This window comes from Falco rusticolus, chromosome 1 (assembly GCF_015220075.1).
Source record: "Falco rusticolus isolate bFalRus1 chromosome 1, bFalRus1.pri, whole genome shotgun sequence".
Taxonomy (NCBI): Eukaryota; Metazoa; Chordata; class Aves; order Falconiformes; family Falconidae; genus Falco; species Falco rusticolus.
In genome coordinates this window covers 41,941,930-41,966,263 of record NC_051187.1, presented here as the reverse complement: position 1 = coordinate 41,966,263, position 24,334 = coordinate 41,941,930, and the positions used below count along the sequence as shown (strand labels likewise).

At 42.2% G+C, this 24,334-nt stretch overlaps 1 protein-coding gene across 4 annotated transcripts in view; it reads right to left on the bottom strand.

The window, feature by feature from the left end:
* The window catches only part of GALNT9 (polypeptide N-acetylgalactosaminyltransferase 9), a 325,628-nt gene that overhangs the window by 17,336 nt on the left and 283,958 nt on the right, over nt 1–24,334 (bottom strand). For all 4 annotated transcript variants that reach the window (XM_037376385.1, XM_037376376.1, XM_037376395.1 and 1 more), the window contains 2 exons: nt 3,813–3,998; nt 271–408 (listed from right to left, as the gene is read on the bottom strand). In XM_037376385.1, the coding sequence (XP_037232282.1) occupies nt 271–408; nt 3,813–3,998 (324 nt within the window). The remainder of the gene's footprint in view (nt 1–270; nt 409–3,812; nt 3,999–24,334) is intronic.

Genomic DNA, 24,334 nt, shown 5'->3' with positions numbered 1-24,334 from the left:
TTTATGTTCTTAGAGCTGTTCCATTTTAAAATGAAAGCCAAGAAGGTTGAGTATCATCATTAATGAGAATTATTTCCTCTGATATATTCCAGTAAGAGGGACAGTGCTTCTCAAAGCCACGCTTCTCAGTGTTGGTTAAAAGCAGGGGAGGACATTTATGTTGCTACTGCTGTGCTGACTTGAAATTGCTCTGTACACCCCGATACCCACCGCTAAGATGAAAGGGCTGATCTAATGCAGCCATGATATATTTTCAAAGAGGTACAGTACCTCTCCATAAGTGACTGTATTATTATAAATCCTCATTTCAGGATAGACGTTCTCCAAGTACCACTTAAAACTCCGGCACTGCAGTCGCTGTCGTAGAGCTATTCTTTCAGAAACATCTCCAAAGTCAACTCCAGGGTTCTACAAAGCAGAAAAAGAACAATGAAATCTCACTGCATTGACTTTATGGTTGTTTTCTTTGTGGAAATCAAATTGGAGTCCATTTTGTATACCAAGCTGTATTTCCCTCTCTTCTTTCTCTTTTGTAAGTAGCAGCTCATCAAACAGCTGCTATTGGGAGCAGACAATAAATATTAATGAAAGTCAGTGGAAAAAGAAGGATAACAAGCAAAACACAATCATAAATCAAAATAATAAGAATTCAATAAGAATGTTGCTACTTACAGCAATTCTAAATGTTTGCAATCAAACCTGATCTCCTTTGCTTTCAGATTTGTTAGGAGTTTAGGTGGTAATTCTTATCTAAGATATGGCAGCTTGAGCATGGTTTACTCTAGCAACAGCCTTGGGTATTCACTAATGTAAATGAGATCAGAACAGATCTGTTAAAACCTCAAAGCAGAGCTGCTTAAAAAGTCATTAAGCTCCATTAAACATTTGCATAGACCAACATTCAGTTTTTCCTGGAACTGGAGCTCATTTGCAGATTTGAGCTATAAAATGCAGTTACACTCAAAACCTTCTTTATAATTCTACTTCAGAATTTAGTTCATGTTTGAATACAAATCCCATAAAAAACACAGGCCGGAAGATTCAAATCAATATGCTCAAACCCAGTCACTCAAAAAACACCAGGTCCTGAGTTAGTGTCTGTTGATTTAAACCATTATAAATCACCACAGTTCAACATTAAGACAGCAAGAGTTACCTCATCTAAAAATCTTTTCTGACACTGTATGAATCAAATGGACTGAAACTGGAGAGATTACTGCATGGAGCTGTCTTAAGTGCCTTGTACGTTTCCCCCAGAAAGGTTTCTGTGCATTTTACAAATTACGCCTAAAGCAAGGTTACAGGGCTGCAGGAAAACTTAGCTCAGGGTTTATTAGAATCCCCAACAGACAGCTGTGGAGAGAACACAAGTGTAATACTGAACAGGTTTTTCTGCTTGCCACTGAGTTTGCTGTGCTCACTGTTGCTTGCTGATGCTCACTGTCACGAGCTCTCTATGCAGCAGCCATTCAAATAAACGTTAATTTACGTACTACTTCAGGCTGCATGGAAGGAGAGCAATTTTCAGAGGCACTCAGTACAATAAATCATTCAATGTATGATTCCTTTATCACCAAAATTGTTGAGGAGTAGATCATAAGCAGGGGCATACCAAATATTTGGTTGCTAACACAGATCTATGCTGACCTACTGCTGGAGGTTATAGGAGTATGTTCTTGCAGATGTGTCTGCAGATCATCTGCTGATAGAGATATATGTTATGCACAGACCCTCAGTAACTCAGGAGTGAGTTGTGAAAAACACGGTGTGAGTTATGAAAGGGCTAAATTGGACAGGTTTTGGTGAGGGAGAAAACACATATTTTACTTACCTCCTCTCTTCCCTGTTCTAAAATGAAGCAATACAGTGCCTGTTGCTGTGCCATTCCCACTGAATGCAAGAGCAGCAAATTGAGCAGCTATGAAAATGCTGTGCTTGCTTCTGTATTAGCTGCGGTCATCATGGGTGGGTTACAGGTGATCGTACAAGGATGAGGTGTCCACAGAATTTAGACTGTGGACATACTCTTTTTGACCAGGCAGCAAGGTTTCTAGATCTCTGGAGAAGGTTTTCCTTACGGCTTGTAACAGTACAGTACTTAGCTGAATACTACAGCGGAGTCAGTCTGCGAACACTAACAGTAGCTTCCTTCTCCTGACAGCTAATGGGGTTATTTTTATGATGCACATTTTATCAATCAATTTATTTTACGGAAAGAAAATTTCAATGTTCAGTACTTCTGCTGATTTTATGTCTCTTAATGTAGATGTGCCTGCTTTTTATAAAGTACTGCTGTATAGCTCAGTGTGGAAAACTACATCAATAAGTAATCTCAGAGAGATTAAGGGAAATCATGTTTTGGTGTAAGTGCTTATTTAAATATCTTGTCTTTTCTCAGAATTCATTTGCAGACAGCATCAAGCAAACAAATTTACCAAGGTTACTTTTTCATCTCCTGTGTGAAACTGACGATTTTATCAAACGGATGCAGACAGGGCTAAAATGCCCCTAGAAACTTAGATGGGCACTGCTTTGTCTTCCTCCTGCTACCATGGAAATCTTGTGTGGGAAAAGTTATGCAGTATTGCCTTTGGTTAAGGCAAAATAGTTCTCTGCAATTACCTCTCATGCCAAAAGAAGTGACCAAAACACATCTTCATGGGGACCTTGCACAGAGTGTCCAATACTGAACAGCACTAGGTGAGATTCAGACATGCGCGAACATCTGACATTCAGACATCACATGGAGAAGAATGAAATATTGCTCCTTTAGGTATATGCATTTTCAAAAATACAACAGGAATGAACAAAAATGGGTTTTGATACATTACTGAGGTATCAAAGTACAAGCAGGTGTTTAGGACTCAGTCTAAATCTGACGAAGTCTTTGACAAGACTCCCTTGACTTTAAAGGACCTAGGTCATACCTGAATATTCACAAAGATACTGCTGGGCTGGCATATTTTCCCATTATGATAGCAACATTCCTGTTTCCATTTGCTTCAACCAGTTCTGGACAACCCCTGCGTATAAGGGTTAACTAAACCATCATTACCTACATTGGAGTACATTTCCCCTCAGCTGCTCTCCCTGTGCCCCTTCACAGGAATCATTTGGATGTAAATACCACTAAAGAACACAGCAGCAGTCAGCCTCCACCTGACTGGGATATAACATACATCTCCTCTCTCCAAGAATTATGCTCAGTGGAGATGTAGCATGCGATATCCTTACAGAATAAAGCGATAAATTGAACCCACAGTTTATCTAATATTTATATTACATGCATTCCTAGAGACCCCCACATGCCATCTGCAATTCCTATGCACAGTAAGAAGCAGAACATGTCCACATGGCAACACTCAGCCTGTAGACAATAAAGCCAGTTAATGCATGGTTCTTTTATCGTATACTTTGGGTTTTATGCTGGTGAGGTCTACTGAGTCTCATGATGATACTTATTTATGGCCATTTCTGTAGTCCTTACCACTGTAGCATATGAACTCCTCAAAGTTTAATGGCATCCCAAATTAACAACTTCTTCTGAGGAAGTACATAAACCTGAAACATTGTGCTCCAGTTACATTATAAATCTGTGTCACCGCTCCTGAGTGCGCAACAAAACTTCCACTGAGGAAGCAAGTTTATATGGCAGAACCCTCCGTACTAAGCATGCGCCAGCCCAAAGCACCCTTCTCCACGAGCTTAGCCCACTTTGTACAACTGTAGGGACACCTTCCATCTCAAAGAGCTAACCAGGAACAGCCATCCATGTTTCTGCCTCTGTTCAGGAGAGCATGACCCACACTTACTGCCATGGGGATGTTCCATGCCATGTAAACATGTGACTTGAAGTCATCCATCCAGACCTCAGCGGCCCGCAGGGCATTGCGCTTTGCATAGTAATCGATGTCGTTGTTGTAGGGTTTCTTTGTGCGTTCGATATGTGCCACGCGAGAGCAGGGCAACACCTCCATGCTTCCTCCACACTGCCAGACCTGGGAGAGTTGGGGGAAAAACAATGCCATCATATTTTTTTTTCTTTTCCTTTTAAGGTGATCAAACTGCTTCTTTTCAGACGTTGTAGGAAGAATGTTCCCTAGTCAGAGATGGGTACTGTCGAACAACGGAGAACTGCCGTGCAATGTACCTGCTCTGGGGGTGACACCCTCTCTCTGTACATTGACTCTAGATGAGCCTGAGGTTAATGCAGCTGGCTGTGTAAGGTACCTAAGTTTAGATGCCATAAATATGCAAGTCCTTCCCCATAACATCACTATTCTTGGAACCATTAGGGAGAAGACAAATTATAAGGTGGTAACCTCTATCACAGAGACTAATTCAACCTAGTGCTTGTTACTGAAGCCTCAACAAAAATCAATCGTATCATCTGGCTGTGTTTGGCATGTATACATGAAGCCTGCTGCATCAGCTCTCCAAATCAGCTAAGAAACTTTTAATAGCTTAAATGTGACTGCCAGAAAATTATGATCCAAGTTTACTGTACGTAAGCATCTCAGATGACCTATTCCGCACCAGAGCCTTTTATGTGGGGATTTGAACATTGCCTTTGGGAAATAGAAGGAAACAAAATTACCCACATGCACAACACCAACAGAACAAAAGGTATGGAAACACATTTATTTTCTCATTATGGAAACTTAGACTTTGATTGTAAGTCAGTCAATTATTCTTTTCTTTTCCTAATCTAGCCTCCACAGGCTTCACTGATTTTCAGCGCAGCAAATTCTCCCCTTCACAAACACACCTTACTTCATCAGTAAGAAACAAGCAGTGACTTACCTGGTCAGTACAGGACATCCCACGGAAATGTTACCCAGGAATAAAGACACAAGTATTAGCACAGGATGTCTCGGTGAGTCTGGCCATTAACAAAGGGTGTGCTTTTTTAGTGGCGGGGGTTACTGCTACACTCGGCAGTGGCTGTGAGCACGGCAGATGCATTTCTCCCCAGTGCTCCTATGTCCTCGCAGCTGAATACCTGCCAGGCAGCGAGGAAAGGAGGAACCTCTGGTGCAACTATTCATATACCTTTACCTGCAGCTCAGTCACATAAGAAGCAAGAAATGACCACTTACTTCTCCACCCCCGAGGTGATGAAAGTGGATAAAAGGGTCCGAGTGGAGACTGTATCACCCAGCCTTCCCCAACACCTCTGTACCCATACTGTGCAATTTTTTTCCTGTTGATCATTTACTGTCTGAACTCCGTGGTGGGAAATAGAGAACTTGTCTCTCTGAATCACTGAGATTTGGAGTGACGCAGGGGGAGTGAAGCTTATGAGTTTAAGTTCCTTCAGGTCTGCACCTAGTACTATAGCTGAAAAAAAGAAAAGTTATTACAATGTAAGCAATAATCCATTGCTTTCCAAGGTTGCCTTTTACTGAGCATAAGAGCTCATTTTCTAGACAAGATGTACTCCAGAACAATACTGGGGCAGTTCTCCACCTAACCTGCCTTCTCAGGGACAAAGATAAATTGCTTGGGAAGTGGCAGATAAAGTCTTCTCCTCCAGTCTGGCTTTTTTTTTTTTTTTAATACTTTTTAAGGTAATATTTATTTGCTGCTTTCCAAACAGTTCTGTAGTAAATCACTGGCCACTGGAATTTACATTTGACAAATGAGATACACTGAAAAACAGGCTGCTTGTAAATTTGGACAGACATATGCTGAGGGTTTCCAGTGCAAAGGGGAAGTGCTACAGAAAAGAAAGGAATCAATTGATTTTCATGATAAGAAGGGGAAATGAATAGTACACTTTAGTATACTGCTTTAGTATACACACTTTAGTATACTGCTGTTTGCCCAACCCATTCTGGAAGTCAGCTATTTAATGCAGAGCACATTTTCGTTTCTCTTGATATGGCTAATGACCTTGTAATTTTTATTTATATATTTTGGTAGCAGGGGCAAATACATTCTTTGAGTGACAGATTTATTTCCGTCAAATGCCAGTGCTCATGCAAACCCGAAAAGAAAGAGCTACTAAACTGCAACATTAAAGAAAACAGTTTAGCCCATCTGATAATTCAACACAAACAGTTATTTGTCAGTGATAAATTCTCCCCAGATGAAATCTGCAGGGAACTCAGACACCTGCCTACGAAGCAAACCCAACAAAGCCAGGCAGCAGCAGCCTCGGGAGCCAGGACCGGTGGTGCTCAGCGCCAGCGCAAACTTGTGCCGTGGTGTGAGTGCCCCTGCAGCCAGCCAGGCTGCCTCACCTACAGCGGCCCCTCTTCCCCTACCCCCCAGCCCCATTTTGCCCTTCAGAGAGAAAAAAATGCAGGGGAAGGAGGAAAGGAAATAGTTCTTCCTAGTAAGATGCCGATTTACCCCAGATTACTTGTTTTTCTGGGAATACATAACTTTCAACACCAGTGAGGGATGTTTCCCAGGATAAGGATGGGATTTCCAGCCCCAGAGCTGGACATACAGCGCATGGGGCGAGGAGGCAGTTAGATAGCCATGGCGTACATCAGCACGCCACCACTTCTCCGTATCCCAAATAAATGCCACTGCTGCTTGACTACAGGTCACTTTTCAGGCCAGACAAGGCTTGTTTCACTTCGTAAGGATCAGTTACTGCTCGGTGGAGCACAGACACGACTCTGTATCCCCACACCTTTTCAGTGCACTGCCAAGTACCTGAGTGAAACTCTTGTCCTCTCCCTTTTCCACCCCAATGATTACTTAAACTTACACAAAACGAAAGCATTTCACTAGTACAACCACACAGGTGCACCTCAAACTAGCCAAGGTCCCGCTAGGTAAGAGCGGTCGTGAGGTTTAGGTGAATACTCAAGACTTGTGTCTGAGTGAAGAGGATGGGAAGGTTCAGCAGCACCTTCTCCCTGCTGGACACAGAACTGGAAGAAGACACGCGGGATTCAGAAAAACGTTGCCTGTCTGCCTCCAACTAGGAGAAGTCTCTGAAACACAACAAAGGCTGAAAGAATGAGGAAAATTTAACTGCATGGAACAGACAGAGGTGAGTCAGTGGCTGCTCCTGAAACTGGCTGATGCTCCTCCTCTTTTCAGCCAAAACCCTATATTTAATGACTCTTCTTAACAGTAGTAAACAACCCATTTCTTTCTATATCGCGCTATGAAACTGTATCAGAAAAATAATTACAGGCATCTGTATAGCATTTATCAAGCAAGAGTTCTGAAAAGGCCTTACTATGGGAAGTAAACTATTACTGCCTGTAAGCATAAAATGATGCCCAGGTCCCTCCAAACTGACGCATTTCAGGCACTCAGAGGAAAATTACTTTGATATCTATGACTCATCTTCCGGGATAACAACACATTTCCAGCCCAAGTTACTCCTCTCAGACTGAGTTGCCAATATTAAATGTGCGTTTCAAGGTTCATTTACTGAGAACGTGGAAGCGGAACAGTCTCTCCGAGCTTCTCCCTACAAGGGTGTACGTCGCTGAAAAAGCACACACAGCCTTCTTTTCCCCATGGAGAGGAGAATCCCCAGTAGCAAACCTTGTTGCTGGCATCACAGCATGCATTCATCAAACCTGTATGGTGGGGCAACAGCCCAGCCCCCCTGAAGGCAAGGTGGGTATGGGCTGCAAGGATGCCCGGGGCTGGGCATGGGGTAGCTCCAGCCTGTGAGCAGCAGCAGAGAAGCAAACAGGCTTCAGATCCGTGCGTGCCTCAGCTGGGTGCAGCTGCCACAGCCCAGCCACTTGGCTTTGCCTCCGCAAGCGTCACACTGTGCAACATTTTAGACGTGATCAAGTAATTCCAAGAGACACTCAATTTATTTGCTAATTGTAGTTAATTTATAATTTCACTGTTGCTCTTTAGGCTGCTATAAACAAAATTTATAGCAATATAAATGTTACCATAGCTGTCTTACCTTAGCATTTTTACTGCTAATTATCTCAATCAACTTTTCTATAAGCAGACATATCCAGTATTACAGAAGAACAAGTACCCACATCAGTGGTAAATTACAAACTGAATGGTAATGTTCACGGTTTGCGCTACAATGATTTACTGGCACTAATTATTAGCTATTTCTGTACACCTAAGATATGGCTGACCTGCAGAAAAGCGTTTACCATTTGTTACACAGTAGTCAATCAAACATTATATTCTAGGCATCAAAGGAAAACTGAGACGCAACAGTGTTTTGTCCACCACAATCTAAACTGTGCATCCCCAAAGTTCTCGCAATACAGCTTGGGTACGTGACTGAGAAAGGCTAATAAACTACTATGCTTTAACTCTTGCCAAGCACAAAGAAATTTTCTGGGGAAACACATTTTCCCACAGGTACTTGTTGCTGAAGGTACAAGCTACCATTTTTAGTAGGATTTTTTTAAAAATATTTGTTTCCTAAAAAAGATCCAGAACAGGTTTTAAGAGAACTGTCTTTTTTGAATGAAATTATTTGGAAGTACAGTTTCAAAAAGAAAAAAAACAACACTTGTGATCAAAATCCAGGCATTTTGGGAGAGAGGAAAGGAGGCAAAGCAAAGTGAAATGAAAAATGCCATCAATCCAATTGGCCCTTTTGGTGAAAGAACAGTTTCTTATCTTAAAGAAAAAAAGTTAAACAACAAGCCTGGTGACTGCTGAAGCAGGATGTAATGCTGGCTGGACTGCTGGGCTAATAAATTCCCAAGTCATGGCAATATATATAGAGAGAACATTGCTGACATGGTCTCCAGCTCTGCAGGTAAGACTTATTTCCAATAGCATCATGTCCTGCTGAGCGAATGTCAGAGCTCAAAAACCATCATGGGATTTAACACCCAGGCGAGCCTTTTGCAGTGGGGTAGCTGCAGCTCCCACGGGGCTCACGCTGTCACCAGCAGCGCTCTGCACTCCATAGACTCTGTGCTCTGTAAATGGAAAAGCACCCACATTACCGCCAGCCTTCTGTTTTTTTCCAAAATATATGTTTATTGACTAATGAGTTGAGAGATTCATGCCAAAAATGGTAATGAAATTCCAGCATTGTGTGGCCATTCTTTTCCATGTTTTAGGCATGTGAGTGAAGGGGTTGCCTGCAGTCTACAAGTCACTAATACTAGAGATTTTTCATCATTATATTCATTCAGTCAAAAACTCCAAACACAAAGCTTCATAAGTTAATGTATGTCATTATTGCGTACACTAAGTCGACTGTACAGGGTTATTTAATTTGGTACATATGATCTCAGTAAAAACAAAACCTGTACGTAAAAATAAAAAAGGCTTTGGTATGAAGGCACAGCTGAGGAGACAGTTAACTCAACTTGGAAAACTTAGATGGGAAAGAAAGATCATGATCCTTAAGAGCTTTGTATCCTGCTGTGAATTTCACAGTTTAAACACCTCAGTGCTCAGTGAGAGAGAAAAATAAGAGTTTCAGACTCTCTGTTGCAACTATTTTTTCCATTAAATACATTTGGTTCAAACAGTTGGAGAGATGAGATAATCAAGACCACAAATAGCAGAAAGGAGACTTCTCTGTGTGTGTGATTTGCTTCCAAATAATTACCCTTTGCTAACAATTTCACAGCCTCTTTTAACAGACACTCAGTTCTGTCCGTTGGCCTCAACACTGCAAGTTCACGGATGCCAAAGCAGCTCCCACACTGAGCGAACCAGGCATTTGCAACACATTGGCCTCCACCTCTTAAAACCGGCTGAGTAACCACTGGGCCACTTTTCCAAAAGAGAGGTGGGATTAGTCCTGCTCTCTAAGAAAACAGAAAAATCAAGCCATTAATGAAATTTGCAGTAATTTGAGATTTGGGGCCCATTTTTCATAATTAGAAGTTCTCTGGAGTTGGTGCCAGCAGGGACTGTTACTGTACAACCTGCAGTTGTGTCGCAGCAGCTTCGTGCTTAGTAGCTCTTCCCAAGAACTGGGGGAAATTTCAGTGGTCCTTTGCTGACAGGAATAATCGCTGTCTACAACTTCCAGCAGTAAGAAAGCAGGAAGAATCAGCTTCAAAACACGCGTGTGGCAGCAGGGTTCCCTCATTTCCAATGTGCCCAGCAGAGCACGTTACCTGGCATTTCTGCAGCGGCTTCTGCCAGAGGCAGCACTTCGGAGGTGGATGTTTAGCACATTCTGAAACAAAACTCTTTTGCTAAAACTGGGCTCTGATGTTTTATAAAAACAGTTCTGAACTCCATATAAGCAGCACTTCATAGAAGTAGCCTTTCAGATTTCAGACTTTCTTCTCTGTGCAAAGGCAACAGAAGAGACGGAGGAGTTTTTAAAGCAGTTCAGATATCCCTGCTTTATGATGTCCCAGCATGGGAATTCTTAAAATTCAGGGATCTCTGGTTTTCTTCGATTTTCAAAGCAAAGTCTACCAAAGACAGATGTCTTCTGGACTACCCACACACACCTACGGCAGGACTGGAAAAGATTCTCCTATCATGAAAGGGTTTCCAACTGTTTCAGAATTTTTCCTGACCTAAATTGTCAAGAATAACATCAATCTTAAATGTTTTTACTAGTTGAAACACAGCTTTTTGTCACCTCTATTGTTCTCCCCCCAAAAAGTTACCCCCAAAGTGTTTTGCTTAAACTGAATCACTGATGATTTTCAGAAGATCTGTTTGGTGTTAAAAGCTTTTTTAACATAAGCATATTTCAGTCTGAAAAGTCAGTTAAAACTGAAACCCCAAACCTTTGTCACAAAACCAGCAAAATACTATCTTTTAACAACCTCAAAAAAGTTATTAGTTCTCATTTAGAAATTTTACCAAAGCACAGCCTTTTCCACAGAAGTCTTTTTGTTTTAATTTATCAGCTGCAAAAGCCTCAAGCCCCTGCCCCTCACTCTGTAAGGGGGCAGTGGGCTCACAGCCCTGCACAGAGTGCACATGGCCTGAGATAAAGGCGTCGTAAATTACTGCAACAGACCATCCAAATGATGGGATCTGACAGGGTGATTAAACGGTGTTTCCTCAAGGTGAAAAAGGTCTAAGTACTTTCTGGCAAAAGGTGCAACACCTGAAGGGCAGGACGACACAGAACCCAGGCAGTAAATTCACCACAGCAGGCACCACTGGGCCCTTCTCAGCTCTTTTAACACCACTGTGCAAAATAAAGTCCATGCCTACAGCAAAGTTACAGGAAAATTCCTATGCAGAAAATCAAACACGAGGAGAACTCTTAACATTAAAAACATGCATGGAAGACAATGCTGTAGTTTCAGCCTCTCCTTCCAGCCAGCCACGGACCAACAAGGTCTGAATCAGAAGGGATTCTTCCAGGTAAATTTGAAACATGAAAGGATCCTTTCCCATCCGAAACACAGGAGCTCTCCAGTTACCCCCCAGTCCTTAATGGGTGTGGAACTCTAACGGTGCCCACTCTAGAAGCAAAAAATTTGCATGAATGTAGCACACTTACGGTTCTTGCATCTCCAATATTGACAGCTTACATAGTTCACTGAAAACTGATTTTTCAAAGTAATTTATAGCCTGACATATCCTTTCTTTCTAATGGGGTTTTATGGGTATTCTTTCTTCCACACAGTCTCTGTGCTGACTAGAGAGTCACATGTAATCAGATGTGCTAGAGAAAGCACTCTCTTCTGCTTTTCACTTCGCATAGGAAGCTGTTAGAAACTAGGGAGCTGTCATAATCAAACACATCATATGGAAAAATCAATCACGTGGTCTCATTTTGTTCATCAACTACATTTTTATCATCAGCTTTAAAGGCAACCATAATTATGGTTTAAAAAAGTCCTAACTCTTATTTCTCAAAATAGCCTGTGCTATTTAATGGTGCACTTACAGAGTGCAAAAATCTTTCCATGCTGGGACAAAACAGCCTACATCAGAAAGACTTTTAGCTGCCAAGAAAAGATTTGAAAAAAAGGAAGAAATCACATCTCCAGACCCACAGATCATATGTTTGTTGATGATTTCAGGATAACTAGCTGACCAATGCCTGCAAGTTACGGGACCCAACAGGGTCCCTGCTTGACTGATGACACTATCTCTGTCCCCATCCCTGCCATTGTGGTTTCAACTCCGCTAACAGCAGTTTATAAATAATCTGCTAATAGCAGATATATAGGGAGCATGCCACAATCTCACACGTAAATGCCAATTCTGACACTGGGATAGTCTTACTAACGTAGGTGTGTAAATTCCTAGCCCCTCCTAGTCTTGCTGCCCTGTGGGGCTGGGAACACATGCTGTGTTCATGGACTATTGAATTTGGAGGGCTGAATTTCACCTGGGGCTCTCCTCATGGATTTTTTTCCATCTGATGCAGCATGAACTTAATTTGAGGACAGAATCATAGATATGGAGGATAGAGCAGACAGTCATATGAATCTTTAGTATATGTTTGGCACTGGTATTACCTATTATTAATATTTCTGTTGCCCCAGCAATGAATACTTGGAAGCTAGGTGCTTTTCCCAAAACTACTACACAAGGGCGTATTGTTAGATCCTCTAGTGGTCCTCCAGTGTAAAGTTTCCAGGCAGATTCAAAATGGCACCTTTAAAACAATTTCATAGATACTTTATTAGCCCTTAAAATATGTTAGAATTGATTGGAGTTTGACCTCTTAGTTTTGTTCCCTTGGGGTTTTCTAATATTTACGGATTAATTGCTTTCAGACAAAAAAGGCAGTGGGGCCATAATGTTCTTGCAATGAGACACTCAATTGATACATGTTTTTTAAATTTCTCTGGTGACTCTTCAGTAGAAAATGTGAAGGTTGCCCTTCACATATTTCTTAGAGGTTACAAAGAACCCCAAGCTAGCTAAGATCTCAGATGTGACAATAGTGAGAAGATAAAACTCTCCTGTTAACCCTCTTAGCAGAAGAAACGAGATAAGTGTGAAGAAATTGAAACATGTTCTAGAGAAACTCACTCAGCAACTGCTATCTTGCTGTAAAGATAAACTTTGTGTGTAAAGAACTGAGTCCAATAAATGAATAGACTAGGTGCTACGGGAGGGAGAAGATTGGATTTAAAATATTAAAAATGTCCCACAGACTTTAACCACTAATCCGATCTCCATAAACCTGTATTTTGCAAGATTTTCTACAAATGCTATTGCACCTTTGAAAAAAGCATGTCTAGGGAAGAAGGTCATTATTTTGTGTGTTCCTTTCTGCAAGGAAAATTCCAGACTCTCTGAAACGCCTTGGTGATGGGGGATGAAACCTTCAGAGAAAGAAGAGCAAGCTGGTGGCGCCTAGGCTAGCTGCGCTGTGCAATACCGCATCGGCCGTGTGTGACCTGTGGGTTTCAAATGTGCATTAACTGGGATGGAAAGACTAAAATGTCACTCCAAACCGAGGTAGTCAGGAATTCTTGTTTGCCGCTAGGAAAGCTCATCTATAACTGCAGTGATACTGGTCAATGCCCACCCACTCTGGTAAGACTGTTTCCTGAGGAGCTGGTGAGAAGGCTTCACAGCCAAGCATAACACAGCAGGAGTCAAGCATGAGGCTGAAATGATGGCAAAACACAGCCAGGTTTTAACTCAAATTGTACAAGAGCTTATGCAGATACCAGACTTCCATCACTGGGCTCTGGAGCCTGCTCCTCATTCCCAGTCCCGAGCTCCTAGCACTCACATGGCTGCAAAGCAGGCAAGCACGGTGTACAGGCAAGGCTGGTATGGTCTATATCGCTGACCTTGGGTGCAGACAAGCACCCTTTCTCTACCATCAAACTCATTCACATCATTGCTTAGGGATGGCATGAGGGTCTGCCAGGAGTGGAAGCATCCAGGAATGGTGACAGGGAGAAAAGACAGCCCATCTAAGGACAAGCTTTTCATTTTCAAAGACCTGTTTTTCTTAGCAAATGAATGAATATTGGCACCTCAAAATGCTCCAGGAGATGTTAACAGCTACTATCATGTAAGCTACAGGCACAGAAAAGAGACTGCTTTGAGGCATACCCTTAAACTTCACAGACTAGAGATTACTCTCTCTGAATTCTCAAGTCTGAAAGAGGCTGCAGATATCTTCTCCTGGTCTAGAGGCATGCTGGGTTTTGCAAGCCCCAATCATTTTTCCTTGAATAAAAGTAAATGCAATTTGGTATCTCTAATTTAGTTTGGTAATTGTCCCAGACAAATGCTTCTCATAACACATTCTTTAAGAACGCATTTCACAAGAATAATTTTCTGTCTTACAAATTTACTCAACTGTTCCCCGAATCAATAGAACTGCTGTCAGTCATTTCTGCAAATCCATCTGCACAGACACTGTTTGTACTGTAACTGTTAAAATTCAACACATCAGCTTTGGAAAAATGCAATCCACATGGGATACATGACACAGCATTAAAGACCAGCCCATCACCCTCATTCCTCACTCCTCATTCATCCAGTTGCTCTAGGTTGCTTCTTTTCCACTTATCCCAAAAGACCATAGAGAAAATCTCCCTCTAAATTCAAAGCCTCAGTGAGGGATAAAGGCATATGCACATAGAGCTTGTATCAGAAAACCTGCAGCTGAGCTCCTGAAACATTTACGTTCTTAGGAAAATACCTGTTTTGCCAGACTCTGAGCTTTATTCACCTGCACCAAACCACCAAATAATGCTGACTAGTCAATTCAGAAGCTTCTCCTGAAACACAAGAAGCAGTAGACTAGCTGCCACAGTCCAGTGCTCACTTGGGCACTACTAAAGAGGCTCAGGACTAGAACAGCCAAGCACAGCAGCAGTCCAAACCAGGTCGAAGCGCATTGTGAGATGCCAGGGGGAGATTAGCGAGAGTAATGAAGGTCAGAGCAGGGACGCCTTGCTTGACATGTGTACGTGTTCACATGACACTTCCATAAAATTCTCTTGAAGAATACAAAACCAACTCACAAAGAACAGAACTGGGGTGCTTTCTAAAAAACATCACTGATAAAATAACTGCATTGACCACACTTGCCAATGCTGCCTCAATTTCCACTAATACACCAAGGTTAGTATATTCCTCAGTCATTCACCTACTCAATCACTGGCTGAACAAACTGAGAGGCATTCAATCTGTAAACCATGACTTTCTAAACCTTTGACCTCCTATTGGAAAGTCTTACCTAAAACCAGAAACTGGTACTTAGTTGTTTTATACCTTTGGCCCATTAGTTTAATTCCAGTGATGTTTACAAGACTCTGTAGTAACAACAAATCAGTCCTTCAGGTAATGTAGCAGGGCACTGTGCTTTTGACCTGTTCCACCCTTACCTTAGCCAGGGCCATCACCTACGGACACTGTTCACAAAGCAACAGCTCCTTCAGAAATCAATTTTTCTTCAAGAAACTCATCTCCTTAGTGGGGAAAAAACCACCCTGGTCAGTACAGAGGACTAGATTTCATTAGAACCCATCACATGAACTAGTTTAAACACATCTGAGAGCTAAAGCCAAAGATGGTCCTATTTAAATGGAGTTTGTATGCCCCTGGTTTAGGTTCAGGATTGGGCTTTGGATCTGTGATCAAATGAGGACAGCCTTTGAGCTTCTGAGGGGAAGAATTGTTCCATGTTTCAAACCTCTTCCATTTGATTTGGTATCTCAAGTGAACAGGGATTATTTCCTCTGAATAAATTTAAGCAAAAATTGGACCTCCAACCCAGAAGCAAAACTAAAAGCCTTTGCCAAAGCCAGGTCCTAGAATTAAAAACACCCACACTTGAGTTGTTCTATTCATAGCACCAAATTTCAAATTTAAACTTTCTGCATTCTGAAAGAAAACAAGGGAAAAAAATTAAACTGCCAGTCTGGAGTCATATACACCAGTGCATGTAGCAGCTGAATTACAAAATCACAGAACGGCTGAAGTTGGAAGGGACCTCTGTAAGTCACCTGGTCCAACCCCCCCCCTCAAGCAGGGCCACGTAGAGTCAACTTGCCCAGGACCACGTTCCAGTGGCTTTTGAATATCTCCAGTGAAGAAGACTCTCTGGGCAACCTCTCAACATTGTCTCAACAGTCTGATTTCAATTAACTTTCTTAAAAATGGCAAATGAAATGGTTTTCATCCTATTTAGGGTGCCTATCCTGGCATGGCTGGGAGATAAAATACTTTGCAGAATGGGCAGACAGCAAGCGTGTAACTCAAGGGCACCTCTTCTAACAGGCGGGCAAACACATTAGCCTAGAACCAGCCAGAACCTCTACCTGCATCTCCCTTCAGTTGTTACCTACGCTAAGCCAGGGTGAAGGTACAAGGCAAAAATGTTGTTGTTCAAATTTTTCTTTTTTATTCCCCAAAGCGAGTTCTCATCTTCCTTGTGTAATACTATTAGTCCACACTTTCAGCCTTTTGCTAAAGAAATAATACTTTACTGCATGTTCAACCTTCAGTAAGAAGGCTGAAAAATGATAAAACGCTTCCTGGAATTTTAGCTGAGACCACAGGGAGGAAGAATAAAGACTGGAATTTATTGATGCTTCCATTAGAATAAAGTCTTTCCTGAATAAGAAAATATTGAAACAGACTGTCTAATGAAGTGATCACAAAGGGTCTTTTCAAAGGACCTTAAGTGCCGTCGTCCTCATTTGTTTTCTCTTTCCACAACAGCCCCTTAAAATGATCTTTGTGTATTGTCTGCACTAAATCCTGCAGGGCTGTTACTTCATTTTAAAGAACAAAGCTTTTAGGCTGGGAGGGATTCATTCAGTGAGAGCTATTATGCTTATTGTGACTCTGCTGCAGAGCCAAGGGATTTACTATATGCTCATTAGATCCTGCTTTGTTCCAAAACAATCTTTTACAATGCAAATTTTAGCATGCTGATCTACTTAGAATAACACTTTCAAATAAAGGCTATTAAAGTAAAAGCTTCTTCTAATGCAGAAATGCTAAAAACTCAGATTAATTACTAATATTTTAGACCATGAAGACATCTGGTGTCTCAGCTTAAATTCAGCTTTGAACACGGTTACAAGCAGCCACAAGGACTCAGTGTTATGGGTACAAAGCAGCACCAAGGACGGTCACGGAGCTCAGAGGCCACATTACAAAGCCATCAGAAATGAGGTGCGATTGTCACCTGGCTTCTTGGTGGCTGGCATACGAAAGACTTGATTCATTCAGGCAGCGGCACCTGAAGCATTGAGGCATGAAGAGGCCTCACCAGCAGAGATGTTTGCTCACCAAGACCTCTAAGGAAGCTACACCAGACAGGAGGTGCGAGCTCTCCACAGCCCTGCTACGTGACATTGGGGTGCTGGAGCGTGTCCAGTGATGGGCCGCAGGGCTGGGGCACAAGTGCTATGAGGAGTGGCTGGGGGGGGAGGGGGGCTGGGGGTGTTCAGCCCAGAGAGGAGGGGGCTCAGGGGGCACCTGATCGCTCTCTACAAACACCTGACAGGGGCTGGAGGAGGGGGAGGTCGGTCTCTGCTCCCAGGTAACAAGTGACAGGACAAGAGGAAACAGCCTCAAGTTACACCAGGGAGGTTTAGATTGGATATTAGGAAGAATTTCTTCACGGAAAGGGCGGTCAGGCACTGGCACAGGTTGCCCAGGGAGGTGGTGGAGTCCCCATCCCATCCCCATCCCTGGGGGCTCTTAACAAGCCTGTAGATGTGGTGCTCAGGGCCATGGCTCAGCCGTGGGCTTGGCAGTGCTGGGTTAACGGTTGGACCTGATGATCTCAAAGGTCTTTTCCAACCTGAATGGTTCTATAATTCTACAATCATTTCCAAGGTAGTGCTGATGAAAAAAGAGAAAGCAAGGGAAATGTAGCTGGAAAAAATGGCAGAAGTGAGCAGAAACAACTCACTTGAGTTCTGATGCTGGCTGTTCAGCACTCAGGGTGCTGTGACAGTTTCCATCTCTTGGGAGCACTCTTTAAATTCACGTTTGGCAGCTGTGACTTGCAGAGGGTGTTGATGATGTGAGGTGCATTCTTGTTTTTCAAAGCATTAATTCTGTCTTGTTCCTCCTCTATGACCTTCCCAAAGGAGCGGTTGTATGAACACAGGACGATGAAAATTATCATCCAGGAGATATACCTGATAGCTCATTCTTAATAGTTCTATAAATCTCACTAAGTCTTAGTGCTTTAAGTGTGCAGCAGAGATAACGCTGCTGTAAGGAATAGTGTGAACCCATCTCTCCTGAGTACAGAAACCAGCCAGTCTAGTAGCACTATATTAAAGCATTCTCTCTTGTATTCTGATTAGCAGAACTCAAGCTGGAGGTAGAATTTATGCCGAAAACCCCTCTCTCGGAAGATAATTAATAAAATACCAGAGGTGAGCATCAAGGAAAAAAAATAGTTCGCTAGCAGAAGCACTAACAAATCATTATAGTAATTCCAGACATCCTTTCCCACACACCCATTCCAAATCAGACCAGCAAACTAAACATGCAACGTATATTTAAAAAAAACCCAAATCACCACCTGCTTATACTGGACAAGTTGATCTGGTGGGAATAAGCACCTGGTCACTCACTAAACCAACACATTATTACTGAATTCAGATGACGTCCTGTTTACACAATAAGCATCGAATCCTTAATAAACCTAAGATGCAGTTGTGCGTGAGCATGGCTTTCACAGGGAACACTTATTTCGGTCAGATGACAAACCCATGATGAAGGTTCTCCTCCCAGGGAAAACAACCAGTGCTATAGGAAGGTGCTGAAGGAGGGGAGCTGCCACAGACGACTGCAATAAGCTGCCTGAAACATGTCTCTGAAGTCTGAAACACACACTTCCACCGCACTGCCTTCTCGCCCAGGCACAGCTCCCTTGGCAGCTACCGAGCTGCGAAGAGAATGTGGGAAAAATCCAAAGTATCTCTGGCGAGTCTGTTACAACATGCTTTGACTTCACCTTTCTGACTGGAGGACAGCACGAGCACGTGTCTGGAACGATTTTTGGATACTTTAGAGGAAACGCACAAAGGCAGAGAAGAGGAACTTTAACAGAAGGAAGTGCTGTTACGTCCTAGTCATTCACTCTGCTTAAATGCTTTATTGCTACTATTAACGGACAGGTAATAACATTAATCACAGGCTGTGAAGTAACTGACAAACTAAGCTGTTTTGTATGAACAGACAGCTTAGTATAGTCACCTAAAGAGCTGGTAAAGGGATGCAATTTGGGCAAAACACAAAAGAAAAAGGCTGTTTGTGATTTTGATGGACAAGTCCCTAAAGAATCTCCAAATCCTAGGACTGCAAAGCAGGCTGTCAAATTTGTAGATTTGTTGCCTCTCCAGGGAAATCTGAAGTGAGGTCTATCACCAAAGACAGCCTTGTACTGGTTCTTTTCATTTCATTTCTTCAGGACCCGCTATTCCCATCTACAAAGATTTAGACTAAGGCTTGCTTTAGTTGACAAATCCTTTTGTTTGGAGGAATTTTTAATTTTTTTTCCTGTTGTATAATGAAACCAACAGAAATGTATTGATGGTGACGTATAAAAGTTTGCTAGGCATGTTTTTATTCTTTAAACCAGATAGGACATATTCCATCTAGCATAACAATATGAAAATACACATAAACATTTGGCAGTATTTTTCCCCCAAGAGCTAAAAGTGTCCTCACAATCAAACACTGTAAATATTAGCTTCAGTTTATTGGGAAGATAGTGTCCTGTATTATTAAAGTACTGAACAAATAAGGGATGTTCTTTGTTTGCAAGAGATTTTAGAAGTTAAATATATATAGATACAGATATGGTTTCAAATTGATCCAAAAATGTGCTTGGCATTTCAAGGTCTTTGGCAACTCGAAACATGGAAAGAAAGTTCATTTCAGATCAAGCAAACTATGTTGTTTCAACAACATCTGAAAATACCCTATTTTGAGAACATAATTTAATGAATTCTTTTTCTCAACAGATGTATTTAGATATAAAATATTTTTTTAAAATATTTGGAATATTACTGTCCCATTATAAACAGAAATATCATTAGTTGATGACATAGAAAACATTGACATTTACCTTTTGCCTTTTTAAGGCTTCCTTAATGAAGTCATTAATCATCATTCTTCAGTCATAGGCTGGGAACCTACACATGACACCCTTCAATCTAGGGACAGTCTTGAAAACAAACTGTGGAGAAGAAAGCCCCGTGCTCCAAGCCCAGTCCAGGTCCTCCACCTTGGATTTACCGCTTTGTGCAAAGCCAAAGAGGAAGGTAACCTACAGCTAATAGAATTTCACCTAAATTAATCTCTCGTACTGCTGCCCTATGCCCGACAGCCTCATGCTGATCCACGTGGTGACATTATCACCCTGGAATCCGCAGCAGCTCGCTGCCTGGGGACAGCTGCAAGGCAGAGCTCAGCAGAGGTTAGAAATGGTTCTGTATCATCCTTCCTTGCTCTTATCCAAGGACTTTCATCCCGGCACCTGAGAGCGGTTTGCAGACACCCTCGGTGAGCAGGGAGAACAATATCCCGATCTCACAAACTAGCAAATGAAAACAGCTGTTTTTCGTATCACCTCGCAGTGACTCTGTCCTTACAAAACTCCTTTGCCCCCATGAGCTACTTAGCATGGAAAGGGTTAGAACAACCAGGGTACATTGGACGAAGATTTCAGAGAACACTTAGACAACTAGTTTATACAGTGTGCTCATGCCTCCCCCTCCATCCTGTCCCTCGTTACCCTCCCCTAGCCCTGCACAGCGCCGCCTCTCTGCATCCCACACACAGCTAAATGTTGGAAGGGATTACAGTGCAAATGTGCACTCACGAACACGGCACCGCTTGACTCCTGATGAACTGAGCAAGCCAGAGCTAGTTATATATAGCACAGTCACGAAATACAGGTATCAGCACAAAACTGACCTCAAAAGGATGTCAGATGTGACCAGAAAAGTACTGCATTAGAATAAGTACAGAGTTTACTTAATGACCCATGGCATTTTATCTTCTCAGACAATTGCTGTAGTTTTACTCGAAAATATACACTTCAACTACAGCTTGACTAAAATAAATAAATAAAACCCGCTCCTCAGTTAGTCCAATAATTTTTTATTTCTGGAGAATAGTAGTAATGACTAAATAGTACTTTGCTCCATGAAAGTCTGAATTTCCAAGAACTAAAAGGGACAGTGGCACAGGATTAAGTAGTCCTTTCATCACATGGCTGGTGTGTTTTATCCCTGCTGGGTCACAACTGCTCTTCATTTACCAAGCCCCAGGTTTTATCTATTTGTTTGTGGAGCCTTTGTTGTAAACATTCTGGGCTGCCAAAGAAATAATAAAGTCTTTCTTACTTTTCTTTTTCAGCCTAAATACAATTCTCTGTTAAGAAACCTTTCCTGGTAAAACAGGATGAATGATTAAAAAACCCCACCCAAACAACTACAGGGGTTGCATTGCTTTGCCTATCATCTGTAAGAAAATTTGAAAAAAATACAGCTCTACATCATTTTTATGAAGGCACTTTTCCAGACTTCCAGTTCATTTAATTTTGCCCTAGAGCATCTTCACTGTGAGTAACATGGAGTACAATCCACTTGTCTGTCCCATTGCCCCTAAATAATCTCTTTCCATCTTCTCTCAGAGCCAGGCTGTCACAAGCAGCATAATACCTCTACAGAGATGAAATAAGACAAAAGCAATAACCACAGCCAAGGCCCCCAGGGATTTCCTCACTAGCTCTAACTACAGTGTCCACTGTATCAAAATCCTGCCTTGTTGCCCTGTATCAACGTTTACATGCTCTGCTGCTTCTACCACTCACATTTTCAGAGGAATTCCTGCCTCATCATCTGATTTGTCAGGCGATGGCAACAACTGTTTCCTTTCCCCATTTCTCCTGTCACTGTCACCCTGTGCCAACCAACTCTGGTCACAGCCTCTGCTCTACAACCGAACCGTGCTGGGAATTTCCATTACTGTATGAAGGATGCCGTATTTTTTTAAAAAATGATTCAAGTACCCTGTAACACCACAGGGGAAAGAGCTTTGTGGCTGCTTATGTCCTGTTGCTGAAACTAAAGGGCAGACTGCATGGTTTGATCTGGCTGGCTCAGGCGACGACCTTGTCCCAGAGGTCTTTGTGCCAGTCCTGGTTCATTCTTCCTGCCCCCCCCCACCCCCATCCCCAAGAGATTACAACTCCTTGAGCTGGTTACGCAAATACCCTGTAATCTGGGTAAGTTATAATTCAAAATGATACAGCCTAGTTTAAACACTTAATAATAGGAGCTGCAACCCTGTATCATTTTGGCAGATTTGGGAAGATTAAGTGTGCAGCTGAGGTTTAAGGGTATGGTAATCTCCGTTTCAGGATGAAGACACAGGGAAGGCAATGTATTTTTCACTAGCTTTGCCAGAAACAAAATGCCTGACTGTAATTTATGCTAGCATGGACCTGTTAAAGGGTGAATTTCAGTTTTTTAGAAGAGGAGTACTGTGGCTGTTAAAGTGACAGCAGCTATGGAAGCCTCAGTCATACCCAGACGTACACATGCACATACTGAAACACCAGAAGCATTTCAGAGATCCCCTGAAAGATCGACATGGACAGAATGAAGCATTTCCTCCCATCTGCCATAGAACTAAAACTTTTTCAAACTCACAGCTGAACCTATGGCAGAGACAAAAACGAACTCAGGTTTTCCAACTTTGGGGCGAGTGCCTTAGCTGAAAGATCATCCTAACACAACCTGCTAAGGTCAGTCTATGGGCTCTGCACAGAACATTCAGAGTTTTTACTTGTTAGCAGATCTCTGCAACCTTTCTGGCCAGGAAACATCACTTCTACTCAGTATTTCAAAATTTGTGTTCAACCCAGTTTTTCTCACCTTTATTTTTTTGAACTGAAATCCTCCTTGGTGCTTTGCTAGGAATGTGAGCTGAGGAGCCCTGGCAGCCCCAGGTGCAGCAAGACACGCGAGCAAGGGCAGCACTCCGGTGAACACACCAGGAGCTGCCCAGGGAGCCCCTGGGCTCCAGAGCCCTGCACCGGTGGGCTGCTGAGGAACATGATCTGGTGAGAGACTGGGCAAATTCAGAGAAGCCAAATCAAATAGTCTGTGTGGAATAAGATGAATGTAATGAATCATTGCCTTCCAATTAAGAAATAACCTCCTAATTTTTTTCCCCAGTGTAGTTTAACTGGAATCCTCCTTCCTGATTAGATTCAGTGTTACTGATGGTCCCCAGAAAACAGGCTAATAAATTCACAGGCTGACAGTTACATACAAGTTATGAAAATATAAAGACACTGTTCTTAAAGATATCTAAATACTGTCTCCCAATATCTGCAACAACTCATGTCAAAACGCCTTGGTAAGGGCTCAGTGGAAGCACCTGCTCCCTTGAGGGAATGTCACGTATATCCAACGTCTACCTGCATTCATGTGCACACAGACATGCAACACAACTCAGTGGAGCATCTCAAGGTGGTGGCCAGTAATCACTAGAAAACTCTGCAGGTAAACCTGCCCCATAGCTGCACTTGTCAAGTTTCCAGTCTTCAGGTGGAACAGTTTGTGCAAATGGCCCAAGAGAAAGTACTTCTCTTCCTCTGACAAATTAACTGTATTTCACCAGTGTTCCCTCTAGAGTGTGTTTTTAAATCTCAGAAATATGCCATACTGTAAGACTTAACAAGCCCAATCTATTTTCTGAGAGAAGTCCAAGAGACTGTTTGATAACTAGCTGCATGGGAAGAAGTTCCTGGTCCTAGCTCTTTAATGTGGCAGAAAAAGGCATAATGAAATCTAATCATTGGTAGCTAATGATAAAGAAATTCTGATTGCAGAATTAATTGGGGTTTTTAATCAACAAAGATAATTAAACATGGAACAGCTTACTGGCAATTTCTCTACTAGTGTAAGCTTTTTGCAGTGAGGCTAGGAATTTTCAAAACCTACCAAAACCCAGAAATTATGGGGTATCAGTGCAAGCTGCTGAGTCAGGATCTTGGCCCTCCGTCAGGCAGTTGAAAGAAACCTGCTAGAAGGTGGGGGATTTAACCTTGCAGATCAAACTGCCTCGGAGTTGTGGAGGAAGAAAATACCATGGCTCAAAAGAAAGCCTGACAATGCGCAAACTCCACTTCTCCAATTTTTGTAAGTTATATGAAACTTTTATGTATTAGAAATTAATCAGGCAAGCTTTCTAGACTGCGTTTAATCCAGCCTAACAATCCTTTGACACAAAATCAAAATTTCTTCAAATAATATTTCTTCCCTTAAACTTCTCAAGCTTCAATTATTGTAACTACAGAGCAAGAGACACAGGTGGAGGTTAATAACTCCTTCACAAGGGGAAAAGCCACACACAGAGGGCAGCATCTTCTGGTAACCCAAGACATAATAGAGCAATGTCTTCCTCTGCCTGTAATCACTAAGGATGCACAGTGAGCCGAAGTTATCAAGCA